Below are 21511 nucleotides of genomic sequence, written 5' to 3'. Positions count from 1 at the left end.
TTTCATTCTTACCTTTTATGTAGTTTTGGCCTCAGGCCAATTAAAAATCAATGTCATTGTTGCTTTTTATGTGGTTTTTGGTCTCAGAACAGTTTAAAACCAGTGTGGTATGATCTTGAAGTGGTGGGTGGATTACTAACAGTGTCACAATTGTTGAACATCAAACTTGTTCAATCATGCACATTGGATAGTACGGTTAGTTTCATGTGCAACTCACACCATAGCTTCCAGATTGCTATTCATTTATCATTTGTACCCAAACCCATTTACATTATGACACTTACAATGCCATCTAATGGGAAAATTTTTGTTTATTTATTTGTTTTTGTTTCCATATCATTTCCTCCTTCTTCCATACTATTTTGCCCTGAAATCTGATATAATTCTGCACAGTGACTCTTTTCCTTTCCCTTCTTTTTTTTAAAAAAAAATGTGAAAGGTACTACATAAAATAAATTCTACAGATTCTGCAATGAATAAAATTAAGTTCAATAGAAATAGGGAAACTGATTGTCACTGCATCTACAACTTAATACAAATTTTAGCACACATCTGGATTCAGTGGCTGAGCCAGTTCAAAGCCTTAATCAACACAGCAACACCCTGCCATATATGAAAGAAATTTCATCTCTGTTCTTTCTCTCACATCCATTCTAAAGATGTCAATCATGCTGCACTAGTGGGAGACTGTATCCAGTGTAGAAGGAAAGGGAAAAATATGACAAGTAGGAGCTTTGTATCAGTTTGTGGAATGTGTCTGGATAACATCCACCTGGAAGAACACTACTGAAAAAGGCAGGGACTGGTATAAATATCAGTTTGGCACATAGTGGTAGCCTGTTTTCAATGTTTATTCCTTACATTCCTCAACAAGATTTATACTGTCCAATCTTACACTGTCAGAGTGGTAAATTGGTAATACTTCCATCGGTTGTAAATACAAAACTTGCTAATCAAACCTTGCATTGTAAACATTAATACTCCCCCACCCTTTCCACCCAACCCTGCAGATGAATGTTAAGTATGTCACTACACCATTTAAATCAATTACTGCTTTATCATGAAGAAACAAGGTGTCATATAAAATTACCATAGCTTCTAAAGAGCATATGCAACTTCTACTAGATGATTCTGTATTTGTGTCAGAGCTCAAATAGTTTGGAACCTCATAAATGTGACATAAAATGTTATAGTGATAGAGTTTTGGTCAGTGCTACTTTAAAAAGAGTAAACTAATGCTAACAACTGTTTGTCCTACTTGTCATCAAAACTCCTCCTCTTCTCACATTTTCAACTTTTTAATTTAATTTCACTACAGCTACCCTCCACCTCCCCAAAACCTTTTCTGTCTCTCTAGTATCTATTTCTACCACATTTTTAACTGAAATGCCAATTTCTGGGTTACATCTGCATATCATAAACTGTGGTTGAGCTTTCAATTGCCGTTCCCTTGATCATAAGGCCTCTGCATCTAAATTTCTTCTATATAACCCATGTACAGCACATGGTTGGGGGAATATTGCTTTGTTTCCTGTACTAATAATGAATGCAATAAATTGAAAATGATTGCATGTCTGTCTTTACAAATGTCCTCAAACAGATTTTGATGAATAAACATCATCTTCCTTCTGATATTTCCATTTGCATTCCCTGACCATCTTTGCAACATTCTCATACTAAATTTCTGGCTGGTTGCAATTGTAGTAGCACAATTTCCCTATATCCAACAACAACAAAATTTAATAGCATGCTTCAGGATAACTTTGATCTCTTCCTTCTGAGGACAGTAGCCAAGAATGAGACACAAAAAGTCTTACGTATGGCCTTCTTTACAGATAAAGTACAGTCCTACAGAATTCTCTCAACAAGTCAAAAATCTTCCATTTCTCATCATGATTTCCAACCACTTCATGTAATTATTTTTTGATATTTAATTGATGATGCTCTTCACCATCACAACAGCTCTTAATGGGACTTCCTGATAAAAAATCCATCTGATTCTTTGCCCATAATTTTACATTCCTATAATTCAGCTTTCCATTTTCCTTTCCACAGTGACATTCTCTCCTGTTATACACACAATGCTTTCAGGATTTACTTTTCTTCTGAGATTTCAGTTTCTCACCTATATTAATAACAATCCCTTATCTTGGTTTTTAGCTTTTCTCAACCTGAATTTAATATTTTGTCCCAATGCCATTAGTTACCACTATCTACTAATTTAATATCATCACACACTGAGGTACATCAAATTTTGTCTCTACTTATGCTGGAGGGTGTACAAAAATTCTAACAATCACAGAATCACCATTTCAAAAGTGTCATGTACTTTTATAAAGAGTGTAACAAACTGGTGTGGACAAACTTCCAGGAAACATTCCTGACACAGAGGAATAAATTGTGTTATGTGGACGAAGGTCTGGAAACGCTTTATTTCTATGTTAGAGCTCATTTTTTACTCCTTTTCATCATCACATTAATCAAGGCAAACAGTTAGAATCAGAACATACCAGCATTACATGAAATGCTTTCTTTTATGAAATGTTCCAAACATCCTCTTAGTTACATTTGGTTACAAGCTAAGCTGCATTCTATGTGGGCATGATAAGCAATAAGCTGTCTGTCTGCATGAATGGCCACTCACAAACTGTGGCCAAGTGGACCACCTGGTTACCGAGCACGCTGCCAAACATGACAGCCTTCATTTCAATGACTGCTTCACAGACTGTGGCATATGGCTACTTCCCAACAACATCAGCTTTTCTGAATTGTACAATTGGGAACTTTTCCTGCAATATATCCTACATTCCTGTAAGCCTCCTGTCCTCAATCTTCATTAGTCATTGTCCTCACCCATACAGCCTCCCTGTTCCCATTTCAGCACTATACAGCCCTCATTCCAACATCACACCCAGTCCATTTACATTTATTCTTTCCCACTGCTCCCCCCTCCAGCCTTCTGTCTAACCTCCCAACTGCCCAACTGCACTTAAGTTACACAATCCTATCTCCACTTCGTCCCTGCATGCCTCCAGTGGCACTGCACTGTCTGCCACCCTTACCCTAATATCCCCCCCCCCCCCCCCCCACCACACCCTGTCCCAGCCTCCACCAATTTCCACTCCCATCATGCACTGGGGCTGCTGCTCGCAGTGTGCTTCAGTTGCCTGAGACTGCAACAAACGACTGCAGTCATGTGTGTGTGTGTGTGTGTGTGTGTGTGTGTGTGTGTGTGTGTGTGTGTCTGTCCTCTACTTCTGATGAAGGCCTTATGTGCCATTATGTGCCAAAAGCTTTCCTTATGACAATATTTTTGTTATGCCTATCTCTTCAGCATCTTCACTATATGGTGAGTGGCAACTTTCCTTGTCATAATATTGTTACATTTTGTTATAATGTACAGTAAGTTGTAATTCTTGGATTCACTGTCAGTGTTTGTTGTTCCAATGAAACAAAGGTAATGTTGAAATATGACTCACTTCCTTGCTTGTGCTGACATGTGACTAACCTCATTGCTCCACTAGCATCAAGCACATTGCATTATCTGTTAAGTGTTCATCAAGGACTGTGCAAGCATATAGCATGAACTGTTCAAGTGTTCATCACAGACTGGGTTTCCAGTGTGGTGTAACGGAAGTATATCAAGATGTGGAGTTCTCATTTAAAACACTTAATTTAGGAAAGTGTTTCATACTGTGCTGATATGTTCTTTTCTGTCTGTTTCCCACGACTGATGTATTGAAGACTTGTAGAAACTAAGCTCTAACATGGAAATAAAGCATTTAAAGACCAAGGTCCATATAATATATTTTCTTTCTCTATGTGTGCAGAATGTTTTTTGAAAGTTTGGCCATACCTTTTTGTTACACCCTGTACATGTTAGTCAGTAGTACCATACTAATATTTCTTCTCTGAGGTAAGTATTGGCCAGCAATTCTATTTCACAATTTTTTACTGTAGTGTTCAACAATCAGGACATGTCCTTTTAATTGAAGTTGTACAATAGCTATAATTACATAAGAAATGTTTTAAGGTTTCCTCATTTCAATAACTAAAGAACTGCAAAATTGTTCTAAACATTTACTGCTATGCTGAGCTTCAGTGTTGGGAGAGGAATACAATGTGATATCACTGCAAGAAGAAGAAGAAGAAGAAGAAGTGACTACATTCATTACTGCAAAGCAGCAGGACTCCCACATTACATACAAACAGACATGTATTCATATAATCAGAAAGTGGAGAAGAAAACGGTATTCCATTATTTGAGGATTTTTAAAAAAATGTTTATAATGATTTTGTCAGAAGACTTCTTTAGGGTATCTACACATGATGATTATTCTAAATTTCACAAAATTGCCCTAGATGTATTCATTAGGTGTTGCGGATGATTAGGTATGCTTAAAGTCTGGACTCCCAAGAAAACTGTGATACCGAGACAAGTTGTATGTGTGTAGCAATTAGGAGAGGTGTGAGGAACATTTTCTTGATGCAGCCAAGCAAATAAGCAATGATGAGCATTGTCAGGAGTGGAATCATGAAATAAGCTTTGACAAAACGAGCACCATGGTTCGAGATACAAGTTTCTGAGATACCATAATTGGGGAATCTGACAAGATCAGGGAGTTGAATCTAATAAACAGGCATAAGTGATTCACATTAAGTGAATCTTGTGATTTTGGGTGGTCATCTGCTCTGTGAGAGTTGGAAAATGCCATGGATGCAAGTACTACAAAGAATGGCTCTGTCAGCATTGCAAAACATATGCAATACAGGAAGGGTTGTTGCCAGAAACAAGCATTGGACTGGAATACAAACAACAAGCCTTATAGTATAGTTTGAATCCAGATAATGGGAATATCAAAACACATGACACGCAGTATTTGACAAAGATAGCAAGGGCAATTACTAAAATGTTTTTCAACTATGGAAACACTTACTAAGCTAAGTTTATGACCAGTAGTAAAAAATCTAAATTAATTTTTACGTAAGGTAAAGCTGTTCTTGAAGGGGTGGTTTGAATACTGCACTGTTGCACTAGATATGGTCCTATTGGAGGTGGTATGTCCCTGCCTTTACCCAACCTTCAAACTGACATTCATGTCAGCTACAGAAAGACCTACAATTTAATATGGGCTATGAATTATAGCACAACTTTACTTTTTTCACATTAATCAAATCATTGCAGAGATGAAAGAAATGATAAGCAACAGGGAAGAAAATCACTGCCAGAGGTGAGACATGTGATACATGACAGAAAAAGAGTCCTGGGACTGACAGGAATGAAGCCAAGACCTTTGGATTGTAGACTGACATTTACTCTTTTAGCCACTCAACAGAACTAAATGAACTTAGCCGAACATATTATTAAAAATAACAGGTTACTTTAATTACTGACATTTCTATTAACTGCGAGTCTAAATTACTGTTAGAAATGGAATGGATCTCTAAATTTGTAGCAACATTCTCCATTCAGAATCTTGGCTTTCAGCATTCAAATTTTCCTTTATATAATTGACACAATAGAAGTCTTAAATATATATTCAGAAGTTTATGACTGAATGCAGATGGCAAGGAGCTCTGTTTGTCAAATATTGTCCTAAATGTCATTTTGTGGATGTTGTCCAACGTCAGTTAACAAGGAAACCACTGATCCTGGACATGTTAAGGTAAATGCAATTCACTGGTGCACACATAATGAAGTGAAATATTTCAAAACACCATTTTTTGACTGTTTTGTTACCTACCTATCATTAGGTTTGAGAGTTACTCTGAGAGAGGTATAACTTTTTAAAATAATGAAAAAATTAACATAGCATTTAAAAAAAATAGTTTCTTTTATTATGTGAAGAAATGATGTGTAATTCATACACATATTTTACAAGACTTCATGGGATTCAGAATGCATAATGGAGTTGCTATATATCATAATGACACGGTTAGCAGATCAATCACATCTGTAGATGGCAATCAATTGCTGCAACCAACAGTGTGAACACTGTAAATTTTAAACAATCTTGAGGTAATAAATTATTACATAAGCAAAGCCTTCATGAAGAAACTGTCATTCAGCTGAACCAAAATAGTCCAAGGGGGTAGAATTTTACCCAGTTTACTCTCTTTGCAAATGATATTTTTACTTCAAGGAGGCATTAAGTTAAGAGATGAGAATTACACAGTTAGACCTACAAATTTATAGTTAATGAGAAAAAGGGCCACATTCAGGATGCAGGAGTAAGTCAGATTATAAAACTGTTATAAGTACTATCACAATCACGAGATCTTTCCATCGCAGGGTACAATTTCATATTTTCAAACAAATAATTTAATTCAATGCTAAAATGCTGACAATACATACAAATCTTTATCCATGCTCATGTTTCATATAATCAAACAGGAATTACTTTTCTTTTATTGCAGTATTACCTACACCAGCAAAAGAGATCAATCAGCACGATCACAAAAACATTTGATTCCTACACAATTGGGTTGAACCAGGTGAATATATCTGAAAACTGGTTAACAATCGCAGACACCAAATTAATGACAAAGTGCTCCATAACATAGCCATCGCTTGACTGAAGGAATGGTTATAAGCAACAGGTATACAGTTATGCATTTTGTAGAAATATGAATTTTTTGAAACCATACCACGTGGTTCACGAACTACATTAAACTGTACACTGCCCCCCTCCCACATCTGGCAGGTTGTCAGTTCAATGGTCAAAAGGTGGCAAGAACATATATCCAATGGAACCATTTTAGCAAAGCACTGTGTTGTTCAAACCAACCTTCAGATGGAGGACAAGTTTAGCTTTTTCATCACAGCTACAAAAAATAAATTTTTGGGCTTTGGAATATCAAGAGACAGAAAATCCTTAAATTATCTAAGAAACAATAAACAGTTGTTTGACCTACAAGTAACATATATTACAGAACTCATATCACTTTAAATAGGATTCAGAAGGGCTTTTAATTCCCCGTCATTTGACACGATTCATTCTGGATTAAATAAACTGTAAAGAGAGGATACAATGATGGCTAATAAAATGAAGTACATACATAGGGATTTCAGAAAGTAAGTTATACATGTCATGTCACATAATATCATTGTAAATCATGAGTGTTGAACTGTCAGAAGAGTATCCATATTCTGGGGTTGGTGCAAAAACAGTGCTTTTGTGGTATGGATAAGGTTCATCACAGTGTGCAATTGAAATGACACAGCGACTGCAAATGTACTCCAAAGTTTACATATGTGGGACAATACCATTTTTGTAGGTAAAAAGTTTAAATTAGACACACATTCACCAAGGAATTCTGGCACTATATAGACCAAATGCAGTGTTGTGGCCAGCCATAATGAAATGGTGCCAACAATTTGACCACTCTGCAAAGACTTGGGCAATGGTGATTTACATCTACATCTGTACTCTCCAAACCACCATGAGGTGCATGGCAGAGGGTACATCCCATTGTACCAGTTATTAGGGTTTCACATATGGAACACAGGAAGAATGATTCCATGAATGTCTCTGTGCATGCAGTGATCATTCTAATCTTATCCTCACAATCCTCTATGTGAGCATAAACGAGTGAGTTGTAAGCAATCTCTTTTGTAGCCCAATTGCACTTCCCCAGTATTGTATCAGTCAACTGAAGTCTACCCACTGCTTTACCCACGACTGAACCTATGTGATCATTCTATTTTATATCCCTAAAAAATGTTACACCCCCAGGTATTTGTATGAGTTGGCTGATTCCAACAGTGACTCACTGATATTATAGTCATAGGATACTACATTTGTTTTGTTTTGTGAACTGCAAAATTTTACATTTTTGAACATTTAGAGCAGCAAGTTGCCAATCTCTGCACCACATTGAAATCTTATCACCATCTGAATGAATATTTATGCAGCTTCTCTCAGATATTACTTCATTATAGATAACTGCACCACCTGCAAAAAACCTGATTTTACCAATAATATTGGCTGCAAGATCATTGATAAAGCCACACGGGATTAGCCGAGTGGTCTATGGTGGTGCAGTCATGGACTGTGAAGCGGGTCCCGGCAGAGGTTCCAGTCCTCCCTCGGGCATGGGTGTGTGTGTTTGCCCTTAGTATAATTTAGGTTAAGTAGTGTGTAAGCTTAGGGACTGATGACCTTAGCAGCTAAGTTCCATAAGATTTCACACACATTTGAACATTTTTTCATTGATACAAAACATGAAAATCAAGGTTCTCTGGCGTACACCTGAAGTTACTTCTACATCTGACGATGAATCTTGATCCCAGGTAACATTCTATGTCATTCCTACCAAAATGTCCTCAATACAGCAACAAATTTTGCTTCATACCCATCTGATCAACCTACTGACAATAAGTGTCGGTGTGGTACTGAGTCATATGCTTCTCGGAAATTAAGAAACACTGCATCTACCTTGTTGCCTTGATCCAAACCTTTCAACATGTCATCTGAGAAAAGTACAAGTTGGGATTCACTTGATTGATGTTTACAAAATCCACACTGACTGGCATCAAGGAGGTTGTTCTGTTCAAGATACCTCATTATGTCTGAGTTCAGAATGTGTTCTAAGATTCTACAACAAATCGATGCCAGGGACATTGGACAGTAGTTTTGTGGATCACTTTTACTACCCTTCTTGTAGGCAGGTGTGACCTGGACTTTTGCCAATAACTGGGCATGGTTTTTTGTTTGAGGGATCTATGATAGATTATAGTTAGAAGAGAGGTGAACTCAGCAACAAATTCAGTATAGAATCTCACAGGGATACCATCGGCGCCTGGAGCTTTGTATAGTTTCAATGATTTCAGCTGTTTCTCAACACCACTCACATTAATGCTTATTTTATCCATCTTTTCAGTGGTACAAAGATTAATTTGTAGCATTTGTCCTGGATGGCCAATGGCTGTGCCACAATGGTCACATCAATTCCTGTCAGATCACTGAAGTCAAGCACTGTTGAGCTGAGCTAGCACCTGGATGGGTGACCATCCATTGTGCCAAGCACTGTTGGCAAGCAGGTTGCACTCAGCCCTTGTGAAGCAAACTGGGGAGCTACTTGATTGAGAAGTAGTAGCTCTCGTCTCATAAACTGACATACAGCTAGGAGAGCCGTGTGCTTAGCATGTGACCCTCCATATCCGTATCCAGTGTAATCTGTGAGCTGAGGATGACACTGTGGCTGTTCGGCACCAATGGGTCTTCGTGGCCTGTTAGGGAGGAGTTTAGCTTATTTTAGTTTTAATTTTCCTGGAGTTTCCTTTGTAAAGGAACATTTGAAAACAGAATTAAGCATTTCAGCTTTTGCTTTAGTGGACTCAAATTCAGTTCCTGCCTCATTTGCTAGGGACTGGACACTAACTTTAAATACAACCAGAATTTATTTGAGTTCTGCAAAAGATCACTTCTGCTACAGTAGTTACTGAAGGCATCACACATTCCTCTTTTGACAGTCAAACACATTTCATTCAGTATCTACTTATGGCCCTACACTTTGTTTTACACCAAGTACGCAGTAATCTCTGTTTCTTTAGAAATTTCTTTGCAATGACTTTGTGCTATGGAGGTTCCCTCCTACTGTGAACTGTTCTACTGGGTAAATATCTATCCAGTGTGTTGTCAACCATCCTTTGAAACTTGTGTCATAGTTCCTGTATTTGCTCCTAACCTGTGCTGAAAATCTCGAGTTCCCCATTGAGATATGACACTACTGAATTTTTATCTAGTTTATCAAACATATATATCTTTTCTTGATTTAGTTGTACTTTGTGCTTTGGTAACCATTGTTGCCACAACTGCATCATGGTCACTGATATCAATTTCGATGTGAAAATCCTCAAGGCATCAGGTCTATTTGTTGCCATTAGATCCAATATTTTTCCGTGATGAGTTTGGTTCCTAACAATCTATTCTAGGTAGTTTACAGAGAAAGCAATTAGTAAAGTTCCACATGATGTCTTATCATGCCCACCACTACCAAAAATATGATTTTTCCAATTAATTGTTGGATGATTAAAAGTCTTCACCCTCTGCCAGGTATTTAAGTTTAATTTGCAGAGTATCCACAGACAACTGAACGAGGTGGTGCAGTGGTTAGCACACTAGACTAGCATTTGGGAGGCTGACGGTTCAGACCCGCATCTGGCCATCTGATTTAGGCTTTCCGTGATTTCCTTAAATTGCTTCATGCAAATGCTGGGATGGTTCCTTTGAAAGTGCATGACGAACTTTTCCCTAATCTGATGGGACCGGTGACCTCACTGTTTGGTCACTTACACCAAATCAACCAACCAATCACGTAGATGTAGATGATTACAGTATGATTAGGGAACATCCGTGCAAGTGAACTGAGGAAAGGGAGGAAGGCTACAGATATCAACCACAGATGACAGTCTGCACATAACTGAGGAACTGATTTGCAGCAAATGAAAGGTGAAGTCATTTTCCAATTATGGGGATGTTCACACAGTTGTTTTTGGGTGGCTCTGTGAACAAGGATTGGATTTGTAGTTATAAATCCACTGAACATCTGGTAGAATGTTCTGACTGTTGTTTACAGAGACATGTGTTATTGTTGAAATTGGTATGATGTATCTGTGTTACTTTGAAGTGTAGTGCAGCAGTCAATAAAAGTTACTTGCCCTGCTGTAATATTATATAACTTTGGTTTTTAAAGTCCCCCTGCAAATGTACATTTTTCAGTACTACTTCACTTCTAAATTAACATACATTTAAGTGTTTTATATTACTTGAAAGGTACATAGTTTGAATATGCTACTGAAGGCTGGGAAAATGATACATCCCTCCAGATGAATAATTTAACTGTTACAAAAGATCATTTCTGAAGTTAGAAACAAGATTAAAATGTGAAATACCATTTTTTGAAACGCCATATTTTGCTACCCTTAAACTGGATGCACAGGAGATGAAAAGATTGAATTCTGGAAAAGTCTTGATGCTCATCTTCAAACAATTCCCCAGTATTTGCCTATTACCCTTGATGGAAACTTCAATCAACATGTTGGATCTTAGAGAGAAGGATAACAGTGATATCATGGGGGGTGTGGACTGGGCCTGAAAAATAACGATGGGTGCCACACGATGGACAATCCACAGACTCCATGACCAGTTTGTGACCAACACATAGTTCAAAAAATGGGTATCATATCCTCAAACAAATGATTATAGTTTTAGAAAAAATGCATGATTTATTCAAGAGAAAGAGCTTCATAAATTGAGGAAGTCAATAATGAGTTGGTCCACTTCTAGCCCTTATGCGAGCAGTTATTCAGCTTAGCACTGATAGACACAGTTGTTGCATGTCCTCCTGAAGGGTATTGTGTCAAATTCTGTCCAGTTGGTGCATTAGGTCATCAAAACCCTGAGATGGTTGAAGGTCCTGCCCAGAATACTCTAAATGTTCTCAATTGGCAAGAGATTTGATGAACTTGCTTGCCAAGGAAGAGTTTGGCAAGCACGAAGACAAGTAGTGGAAGCTCTCACCATGTGAACAGGTATTATCTTGCTGAAAAGTAAGCCCAGGAAGGCTTGCCATGAAAGGCAACAAAACACAGTGTAGAATATCACTGATGTACTGTTGTGCTGGAAGGGTGCAGTGGATAACAAGGAAATGCACACTGCTGTGACAGTAAATGGCATCCCATACCATCACCTTTTGCTGTCAGACTGTATAGTGAGAGAGATTCTAGCCTGAAGATGTGACTGGAGATACTCTGGACAGTAGTGGGATACCAACCTGACTGTCGTCTGCCATGCCGCCTGACAATAAGTAGTGGTGATCTGGGGTGTCATTTCTTTTCTCTTGTCATCTGCAGCCCCCTTACTGCACAGTGTTATGTTAACTATATTCAGTGCCCCATTTTGTTGCCCTCTATGGCAGACCGTCCTTGACTTACACTTCAGAAAGATAATGACCACCTGAACATGGTGAGAGTTTTTTCTGCCTATCTTCATGATTGCCAAACCCTACCTTGGCCAGCAAGGTCACCAGATCTTTCCCCAACTAAGAACATTTGGAACATTATGACCAGGACCCTCCAACCAGCTCTGGATTCTGATGATCTAATGTGCCAACTGGACAGAATTTGGCATGATATCCCACAGGAAGACATCCAAAACTCTGTCAATCAATACCAAGCTGAATAACTGCATGCTTTGTGAAGTTCTTTCTGTTGAATAAATCATCCAGTTTTTCTGTAATTATAAGCATTTGTTTGTCTGTACATCAACATCACATCTACTGATTGTTTTGTGTTGTGTGTGTTTGTGTGTGTGTTAGACTGTACTTATAATGGAAAAATTTTCATAACAAACAAAACACCTAAGACTGGACCTGAACAAAGGAAGTGGTCGAGAATGAGTCAGTCCAATGGAACAAACTCTTGAAAGCCTTACCCAATTTATCATTTAAAGCCTGTGACTGTGGGAGATCCTGAGAAGCAACAACTCTCAGAAAAACAATACTGGGGCAAAAATACATTCTTAAGCAAACCTGGTGGTGGGATGATAATTTCATCAATTGATTAAGAAGAAAAAGATAGCCTTTAAGACTTGGATGAGCTCATGCCTTGATAATGAACTTCAGTGGTATCAAGTCCCAAAATTGGCAGTGAAAAGAGCAGTGGTGCTGTGAAAGCCGGTACTACCAGGGTTGGCATCATCATCTTATATCACAACCACCAGAAGGCAGCATTTATCGCCTTGCCAAGTCCTGCAATCATTCAATCCATTGTCATGTCATCTATGTCAAGGGAATCAAAACCAAACTGTTATGAGACTAACAAGCTATCCTTCAACGATGGCCAGACTACCTTGTTGATATACACAACACAGAGTTTGTTCATCCACTGACCGCAACTCATGGACCATTTCTGGGCCCACACCTATCATTTCAGCTGAGTACATAATGGTTGTCATCAAGAACATGGAAAATGATAAAGCAACTGGCCTAGATGATGTAGCAGCAGAAATTATAAAGTCTGAAATTATAAAGAAAATGTGAGAGACTATTAAACTTACCATAATGTTCAACTCCTCTGCCATATATTGAAATTATTCAAACAAGCACTGGACAATAGGTTCATAAACACTGCCACAGTAAAACCCAACCAGTAGGAATTCATTAAGAGTTGCCACACCACCAATGCAACCCAACCCACATAATCTCATCTGACAAGTACTTCATTGTTAGGAAGTCCCAGAGGCAAATGAAAGCTGGAGACAGCTTCTGCACCACAATACTACTAGTGTGGTTTGGAGTTTAACTGTAATTTACCCACTTTTTTAGATCACTGTCAGTGCTCATTAAGGCCCTGCACTACCACTGCTACTATACATCCTGTGTATAGATGCAGCAGCAGCTGACATATGTTTACCACATCCCTAGACATTATGTGGATGATGTGATCCTAGCCAAAGAAAGAAACTTTGACCCCAACATCAGATAATAACTCACAGACAGGCTGGCTGAGAACAGGCTAAACTTCCGTACTGAGAAGACTACTTATCTGGAATTTGGTCCCCAAACCAGAGTCACTATTAGTATTAGTTATAAAAACCATATGACATATGTTTACCACATCCCTGGACATTATGTGGATGATGTGATCCTAGCCAAAGAAACAAACTTTGACCCCCACATCAGATACTAACTCACAGACAGGCTGGCTGAGAACAGGCTAAACTTCCGTACTGAGAAGACTGCTTATCTGGAATTTGGTACCCAAACCAGAGTCACTATTAGTATTAGTTATAAAAACCATCAGAAAGGCAGGCACTTCAAGTACTTATGGTCCATTGTCATCACAAATTGTGATGACACTTCTGATAGTCGGGAAAGGGCAAATGGAGATAAGTCATTGGTGTCCTCTGTGATGAAAAGCTGTGACTACATAACTGACCAAGCAATTGGACAGACAAGTACCTAATAGAAAAGGTCATGAGCAGATGGACCCTACTGTATACAGTCTCCATAAAGAAACTTTTAAGGAAAAAGACAGATGCAACAGATGTAAGACAAAGCATAAGGATATAGACAAAGAGATGCTAAATGAAACACACTGATTGTCAAAAGGGCAATGGGCAAAGTCTTTCTTATCTTATCAAAAGACCTTCCATAAACCCCAAAGAATTTTTTTTGTCGATTTAGGCTGGAACTGAATTGGATGTTGGTCCCACTGGATCAGGAAAGGATGGGGAAGGAAGATGGCCATGCCCTTTCAAAGAAACCTCATGGTATTTGCCTGAAGCAAAATAGGGAAATCACAGAAAACCTAAATCAAGATGGCTGGAAGCAGGTTTGAACCATTGTACTCCTGAATGTGAGTCCAGAGTGATAACCAATGTGCCACTTCGGTCGGTTTGAAAAGTGTGACAAAAAATTCTGAAGCAGCTGTCCTGAGCATTTTTAGAGTTCTGCTGGTATATCATTTTCATGTTCTTGATGGCAATCATTATGTTCTCAGTTGAAATGGTGGGCATAGGTCCAAAGATGGTCCAGGACTTGCAATTAATGGATGTGTAAATTCTATGTTATGGGTATCAGCAAGGTAGTCAGACCATCATTGAAGGACAGCTTGTTGGTCTCATAGCAGTTTACTGTTGGCTCTCTTAACATACATGATGTGTCCGATGTCCTGGACTGAATGGTTGCAAGACTTAAAGCCTGCCAGTAGCACTTAATGTAGGAGCCTGAGATTCATGAATGACACCACACGAAATGAAATTGAGGGTAGCAAAACAAAAGGCATAAATGCTGATCTCTGCTTTCAAACATTATTTTAAAATGCAAAATCCATGTGTCCTGCACCTGTTTAATTCTTATATGACCACAAATATTAATGATACAGATATTAATGCCAGGGTTATTGAGAAACAGCTGAAATTGCTAATTTGAACAATGCTCCAGGGTTTGATGGAATTCCTCTTGGACTCTATATAAAGTTACTGCTGAGTAAGGCCCTTATTTAACCATAATCTTCCTTGAACAAAAACTACACCCAGTAGTTTCCAAGAAGGGTAACATCTGTTTCCAAGAAAGGTAACAGAAGTGACCCACATAATTAATGTCCAATATGGCTGACATCCAAGTGTTACACAGTCTTAGAACCCATTCTAAGTTCAAACATAATGATATTTCTTTAACATAATGATCAGTTAGGTGCATACAGCTTGCCTCCTGACAACTCCTTTTTAGGCAGTATGCAGCATGTTATCTTGGATAAAGAATCACTGACAGATGGATAAATAAATTAGGGGCCCCCTTGAAGGTATCTTGGTACCATTGCTGCTCATGTTGTATAGTACTGATTTGTCAGGCTGTATTAATAGTAAAAACACATGTTTTGCAGATAATGCAATTATCTACAATGAAGTACAGTCTCAAAAAGCTGCACAAATATTCACTTAGATCTTGACAAGCTTTCAAAGCATTGCAAAAATTGACAACTTGCTTAAAAGTTCATAGATAAGGAAATGAGCATTTCAGGAAAAACAAAAACATGAAATTCTATAACACCAATGAGCCGCAACTGTAATAAGTCAACACATACAAATACCTCAGAGTAACAATTTGTAGAGATATGAAATGGGATGATACTATAGGCTCTGTCATAGGTAAAGCAAATGACGTATTTATGTTCATTGGCAGTATAATGGGAAAATGCAGTCAATCTGCACAGGCGAGTACTGCAAAACACTCTTACAACACATTCTAGAATGTTGCTCAAGTGGGTGGGTTTGCACCAAATACAAACAACAGGGAATAGTGAATGTATACAAATAAGGGCAGCACAGATGGCCACAGATTAGTTTAATCAATGGGAGATCATCATGGAGATGTACTGATTAGTCTCCTATACATTAAATCGTGACTTGTGTAGGTACATAATGAGGTAATAAAAGTTCTAATTCTAATTAACTTGAGCTGGCAGATGCTTCAAGATGAACTCTATCCAGTAAGAACCAACTTAGAAAGTTTCAAGAATCAGTATTAAAAATGAGGAGTCTAGGAATATACATATCAATCCCACAAAGGCATCAAAGACAAGATTAGATTAACTGCCACAGACACGGACACATTTAAGCAGATATTATTCCCATGGTCCATATGTGAACAGAATGAAAGGAAACACTAATGTACAATGCTGCTCATTAATTTCAATACACACAATAAATGACTTATAGTTATCTGTAGATAAGGACTAATACCGTGGGTTCGGTTGAGGAAGCAAAGGAACAGTACAATAGTTGTACATGTCATGATTTTTGTTTGTGGTCATTGAGATACAATACTATCCAATAAACAATGCTGTGTACATAAACATTATGCATCTATCTGATATGTGTGTTTACCTATTTGCTGATAGATGCCGCATTTGGTGCACCTGCATTGTTCCCTGTAATGATGTGATGACTGCAGCAAACGGCAAGCATTGCAGTGATACATAACGTGTGGTTCCTGCATGTCAGTTCCTTCATGACATTGAATTATACACATTGCTAGTATGGCTCCATGAGTGGAGATATCCATAGAAAAACATCCTGCAATTGTAGCACTTAGCCAAGCAGGTTTATCTATTAGCAAAAATTGTGAAACAGTGTAGTTTATCTACAAGCGTAGTGCAATACGCCCTTCACCGCCAGAAGGCAACAAGTAGCAATTAGGACATACCACGACCGGAATGACCTCATAAAACAACTAAAAGTGATGATAAATATATCAGAACTACCGGTAAGAGAAACAGATTAAAAACAGCACCCCAAATTCATGCATAATTGGTAGAAATAAACATGACAACAATATCTATTGCAACAGTAAAAAGGAGACTGACAGAAGCCGGCTTGAAAGGATGTGTCACAGCAAGAAAACCCATTCTAAGGCCCATAAATAAACAGAAGAGAATTGAATAGGCTAGAAAACAGCGTAATTGGACATTGGAAGAGTGTATGAAGGTGTTATTCACTGATAATCGAAGTTTGAGATTTCTGGAACAAGAAGAAGAATATTTGTTCACCGATTTGTAGGAGAAAGGATAGCCCAGCAGTGTGCCCTACCTACAGTTAAACATGGTAGAGGTTCTATTATGGTTTGGGGATATTCTGCTGGAGATAGAATTGGCGACATTGTGAAAATAGAAGGATGTATGGATCAGAAGCAGTAGCACCACACATTTCAGTATCATGCAATACAAAGTGGATTGTTCTTAATAGGGAAAGAGTTCACCTTACAACAGGATAATGACCCAAAACATTGGTCGGCATGCTGTACAAACTACAGGGCATCAACGGAAAAACAGAAAGTACTGAATGACATGGTATGGGCATCCCAAAGCCCAGATTTTAATCCATTCAAATGGTCTAGGATGAAGTGGACAGACATATCAGGGATGTTAATACAACCAGCAAGGAACATCTCTGGAATATAGTTACGGATGTGTGGAATCATATTGATTCACAATACCTATAAAAATTGACTGACTACATGCCTCGAGTTTGTGAGGAGTATACTTTCATGAAAGTAAAATATAATGATTGTGATTGTATTATATATGTGGAAGTTACTATAATCATATTTTGTGAGATAATGTTTGATTTGTGTTGTAAATCTGAAATACCAGGGTGTATTGAAATTAATGAGCACTAGTGTATGATTCAATGGAGAGCCATCTCCTGCCATAATGGTTTGTTATAGTATGATATGTAGATGTAGATAAACTTATGAAGCTGACTAGATCCTGAAAACCTGTCAGTGTGTGCTGTTCTCAAAGTATTGAGACACAGAATTTGTGATGTCAGACAGATTGTTTTGTGACATGTAATGTTATTTTATGATAGAAAAAAATTACAAGCAGCAGGATCAAGAACAGGTATGTCCAAAAACCTCATAAATGTTTTATGTTCAATAGAGTCTATTGTTTGTTATTTCATATCTTAAATGAGTGATAAAATCTTGTCTCTGAACAGATGAACATTCACTTTCATGGATATTTCTTTCAAATGAGAATCTCTTTTTGTATAATTTGATATTAGAATATATCAATGGCTTATATCTTATTATGGCAAATCTCTTAACTGCCTAATGGAAGTTGGCTTGATAGTTAAAAAGTAGACCTACACAGAAACTAACCATGAATTTCAATTTTCATACACTATAGACAACAAGAAAATTTTATTTCTGTCATAAGAACTATTTCAAGTAACAAAGTGGAACAAATAGTAATTTATTCATTACTTTCCAGGAGTGTGAATTTGTTAGCAAAATTTTCAATACAAGCTCAAAAACTGCAATACATATGTGAACATCACTATCAAAAATGTATTTGACCAGTAGCACACAACTGAATTATCAGATACATAATTCATATAAAAGATAATTGTTTCATTGCATCTCTTGATTTTTAGCCCTGATGTGATTATTCTCAAGTGGTGATGTTAAATAACTGAAGAATTAACTAACAACTATGAAATTATTAAAAACCACTTTCTGATTATACTGGATGCATTACAAATGTGTAAGTTACACTATGAACCAGGAGAAGTACACAGCTGGTCATGTGCAAAACTGAAACTAATTATACAAGGGAGTTCACAATATTAAGTTATCTCATCACTGCCTGTCTTCCTGTAAATAACTCAGGATTATGGTTAAAGAACAGTATTGTGAGTGGGATTTTGTTTAATTTTTTTTATTTAGTCATAAATTCACTTAAGGCAAAATGTGTACTGGAGCAAGCAAACAGCAAAATTAAATCAGAAGTTTAGGAGAAAAGGTATAATAAATGAAACAGGATACAAGCATGTACTGCATTCTGGTTAGTAATAATCAGGGGCAGACTGGCTACATGGATAGCTACCAGAAATAAATTAATACCAGCATATGGTAAATAAAGCTGAACCTCAAATTGTAAAAAAAGACACCATGCTTTCAATTATGCATGACATACTACTCCACTACAATATGCTTTTCAGAAAGAATAATGTATTTTTCTCTGAAATTTGCATTATGCTGGCAGAAAGAGAGAATACACAGTAAAGCCAATCCACCTCTGAATAAGGAAATTTTACATCTGAAACCAATATATACTTACTTTTAAAAAATAGAAGATACTTATCTGCATAAAACCTGCACAAATAATTTTCTGTGTTTTATAGGGAAAAAAAATTAAACAGTTCAAAGCAACTCCATACTTTACCTTTCCTACTGTATTAATTATACATGACATGAATAACTGTCAACTTGGATGGTAGGGGAGTTGCAGACTACAGTGCATGTTTCATAGCACAATAAATGTGAATAAATATATTTCAAGTCTTATGCCCTGGTAGTTTAGTTTCAATTAAACCCTCAAAAAGTCATGCTTTCTGCATATAATTATTGTTACAGTAATGAATTCAACCAGAGAAATACTGCATTGAAGTGTGAGATGTAGTTTGAGAGTCCCAGTTGCTCTTAATGAGCATAAGTCTTTCGAGCCTATCTTGTAAGAGGATTAAGCACCAATGTGAAATATATGTAAAACTTAAGAAGCTTATTACATATCAGTTATAAAGTTACATAAAGAAGTGAGTAATTTATAATTTTAGTTATATGGAGGACCATGTTTGTAAAATCACTTTTTATGTTTAATGTATTCCAAACTGCAATTATAAAAAATGCACCTGGAAGTATATGTGATTTTTGTGTGCATCTGATGAAAGGTAACAAATCTGAACATTTATAAATTCATTTAAAATGTTCTCTATAAGATAAAACTACTTCATCAATGAGAAACAGTAATCCTTAGAAGGCTGATACAAATCCATTTTCCACACTATAGCATATTCAGTCCTTCACCGGCTCTTAATGTGAGTAGTGGACTAGTTCCAACAATTATATGTTTTAATGAGAAATTTAAAGGTCCTTTTTTTGCAGAAAAAGTTAATAAAGCATACTGGACACTTACTTTTCTCTCTCCTCGAGCTCCACTGGATTATTGTCTATAAATTAAAGGTAAAAACATATGTTAGTTAGCTTGCTTGTTAATGAGTTAACAATCATTGAGCACTAGCAATTGATGCTACTTGATATTCTTGAGATTGTCATGTGAGGTCATTCGCTGTCCTGTAGAAATTCGCTTATTTATTGCCACAACCACATGCATGCAAGAGCACCCACAGCTTAGTAACCCTGTGATAGAAAAAGAGACAAAAAGGAAGCACGCATAATGTTTTTCCTTTTTTGTTTTGTAGTAAATTTTAGTATGGAGACATTTCGTGCGAGAAATTATACGAGGCCACAACAAATACAACTAAAAACAAAATAAAAGACACAAACACACAAACATAAGAAATCTCTCATTCTAAACAATAAGTGAGGAAGAATTGATACTTCTTTGCATGAAGTGAGGAAGCTGCATATTGACATTAATACCATGACTCTATTCAGTACCCTTTTAAGTTTTGGTGCTACTGTACATGCATCTTTTATTCTTCCAAACCTTGATCTGGAAGTGTGTAGAAAATGATAAAACAAGATCCATCAATATGCCCAATGTAACATTTAAGAGGAAATACATTTTTAAAGACATATATGTCACATAGATTCTGACAATATGTGAGAGCAGATAGTTTATGAAGAGTTACCAATTGAAGACAAAACTTATACTAAATATGTTTAATGCTCAAAATAATTAGCAGCTGTATGTTGGCAGAATACAAGATAAAATTATGCATGGCACAGAATATTTGTAACAAGCTGCCCTATACATTAACTAATAACGTGTGTAACTGTGTGGCATAGGCTTGTATCATTTTCTGGATTCATTCACCACTGTTACATCATCCCAATATCAATATTCAGCACTACCAATGACAATAACACTGAACTACGAGGCCTTCACAGCCAGAACTGTCATACTTATTAAAATGTTCTGGGTTATTATGTCATGGTTAAGTGAATTTCTTGAAGAAACCCCAGGTATTCTGCGCATCTGCCAAGGACATCTTCGAGGTGTTGTAGCTTGTACAGCTGTATGAGTCATACCTGGCTTGCTACTGACTATAGTAAAAGTTAATACCTACATCATCCCATGCAGGGTGTTCTGGGTTATTATGTCATGGTTAAGTGAATTCCTTGAAGAAACCCCAGGTATTGTGCGCATCTGCCAAGGACATCTTCGAGGTGTTGTAGCTTGTACAGCTGTATGAGTCATACCTGGCTTGCTACTGACTATAGTAAAAGTTAATACCTACATCATCCCATGCAGGGTGTGTTACCATATGTTTTCAAAACTTGAGCACAACTGGCTATTGTTGGTTGCTGTCATTTGCTATTGCCATTGTCTTCTGCTGCAGGGCAACGGCAATAGTGGTAGACAGCAACTGAGAAGGGAAACAGCCTTTTACTGCAGTCAATAACGAGCCATGGTATGAAATGAACACTTACAGAAGGAACAATCCCATTGGAGACATCTTCCACAGATGGGGACAAA

The 21511-nt window shown here is 37.3% G+C and overlaps 1 protein-coding gene across 1 annotated transcript in view; it reads right to left on the bottom strand.

Annotated features, from left to right (window-relative positions):
- The window catches only part of LOC126272086 (hemicentin-1), a 1030571-nt gene that overhangs the window by 57948 nt on the left and 951112 nt on the right, over nt 1-21511 (bottom strand). The window contains exon 16 of the mRNA XM_049974649.1: nt 19985-20018. Within this exon, the coding sequence (XP_049830606.1) occupies nt 19985-20018 (34 nt within the window). The remainder of the gene's footprint in view (nt 1-19984; nt 20019-21511) is intronic.

This window comes from Schistocerca gregaria, chromosome 5 (assembly GCF_023897955.1).
Source record: "Schistocerca gregaria isolate iqSchGreg1 chromosome 5, iqSchGreg1.2, whole genome shotgun sequence".
Taxonomy (NCBI): domain Eukaryota; kingdom Metazoa; phylum Arthropoda; class Insecta; order Orthoptera; family Acrididae; genus Schistocerca; species Schistocerca gregaria.
This window is presented reverse-complemented; position numbering and strand designations above follow the sequence as displayed.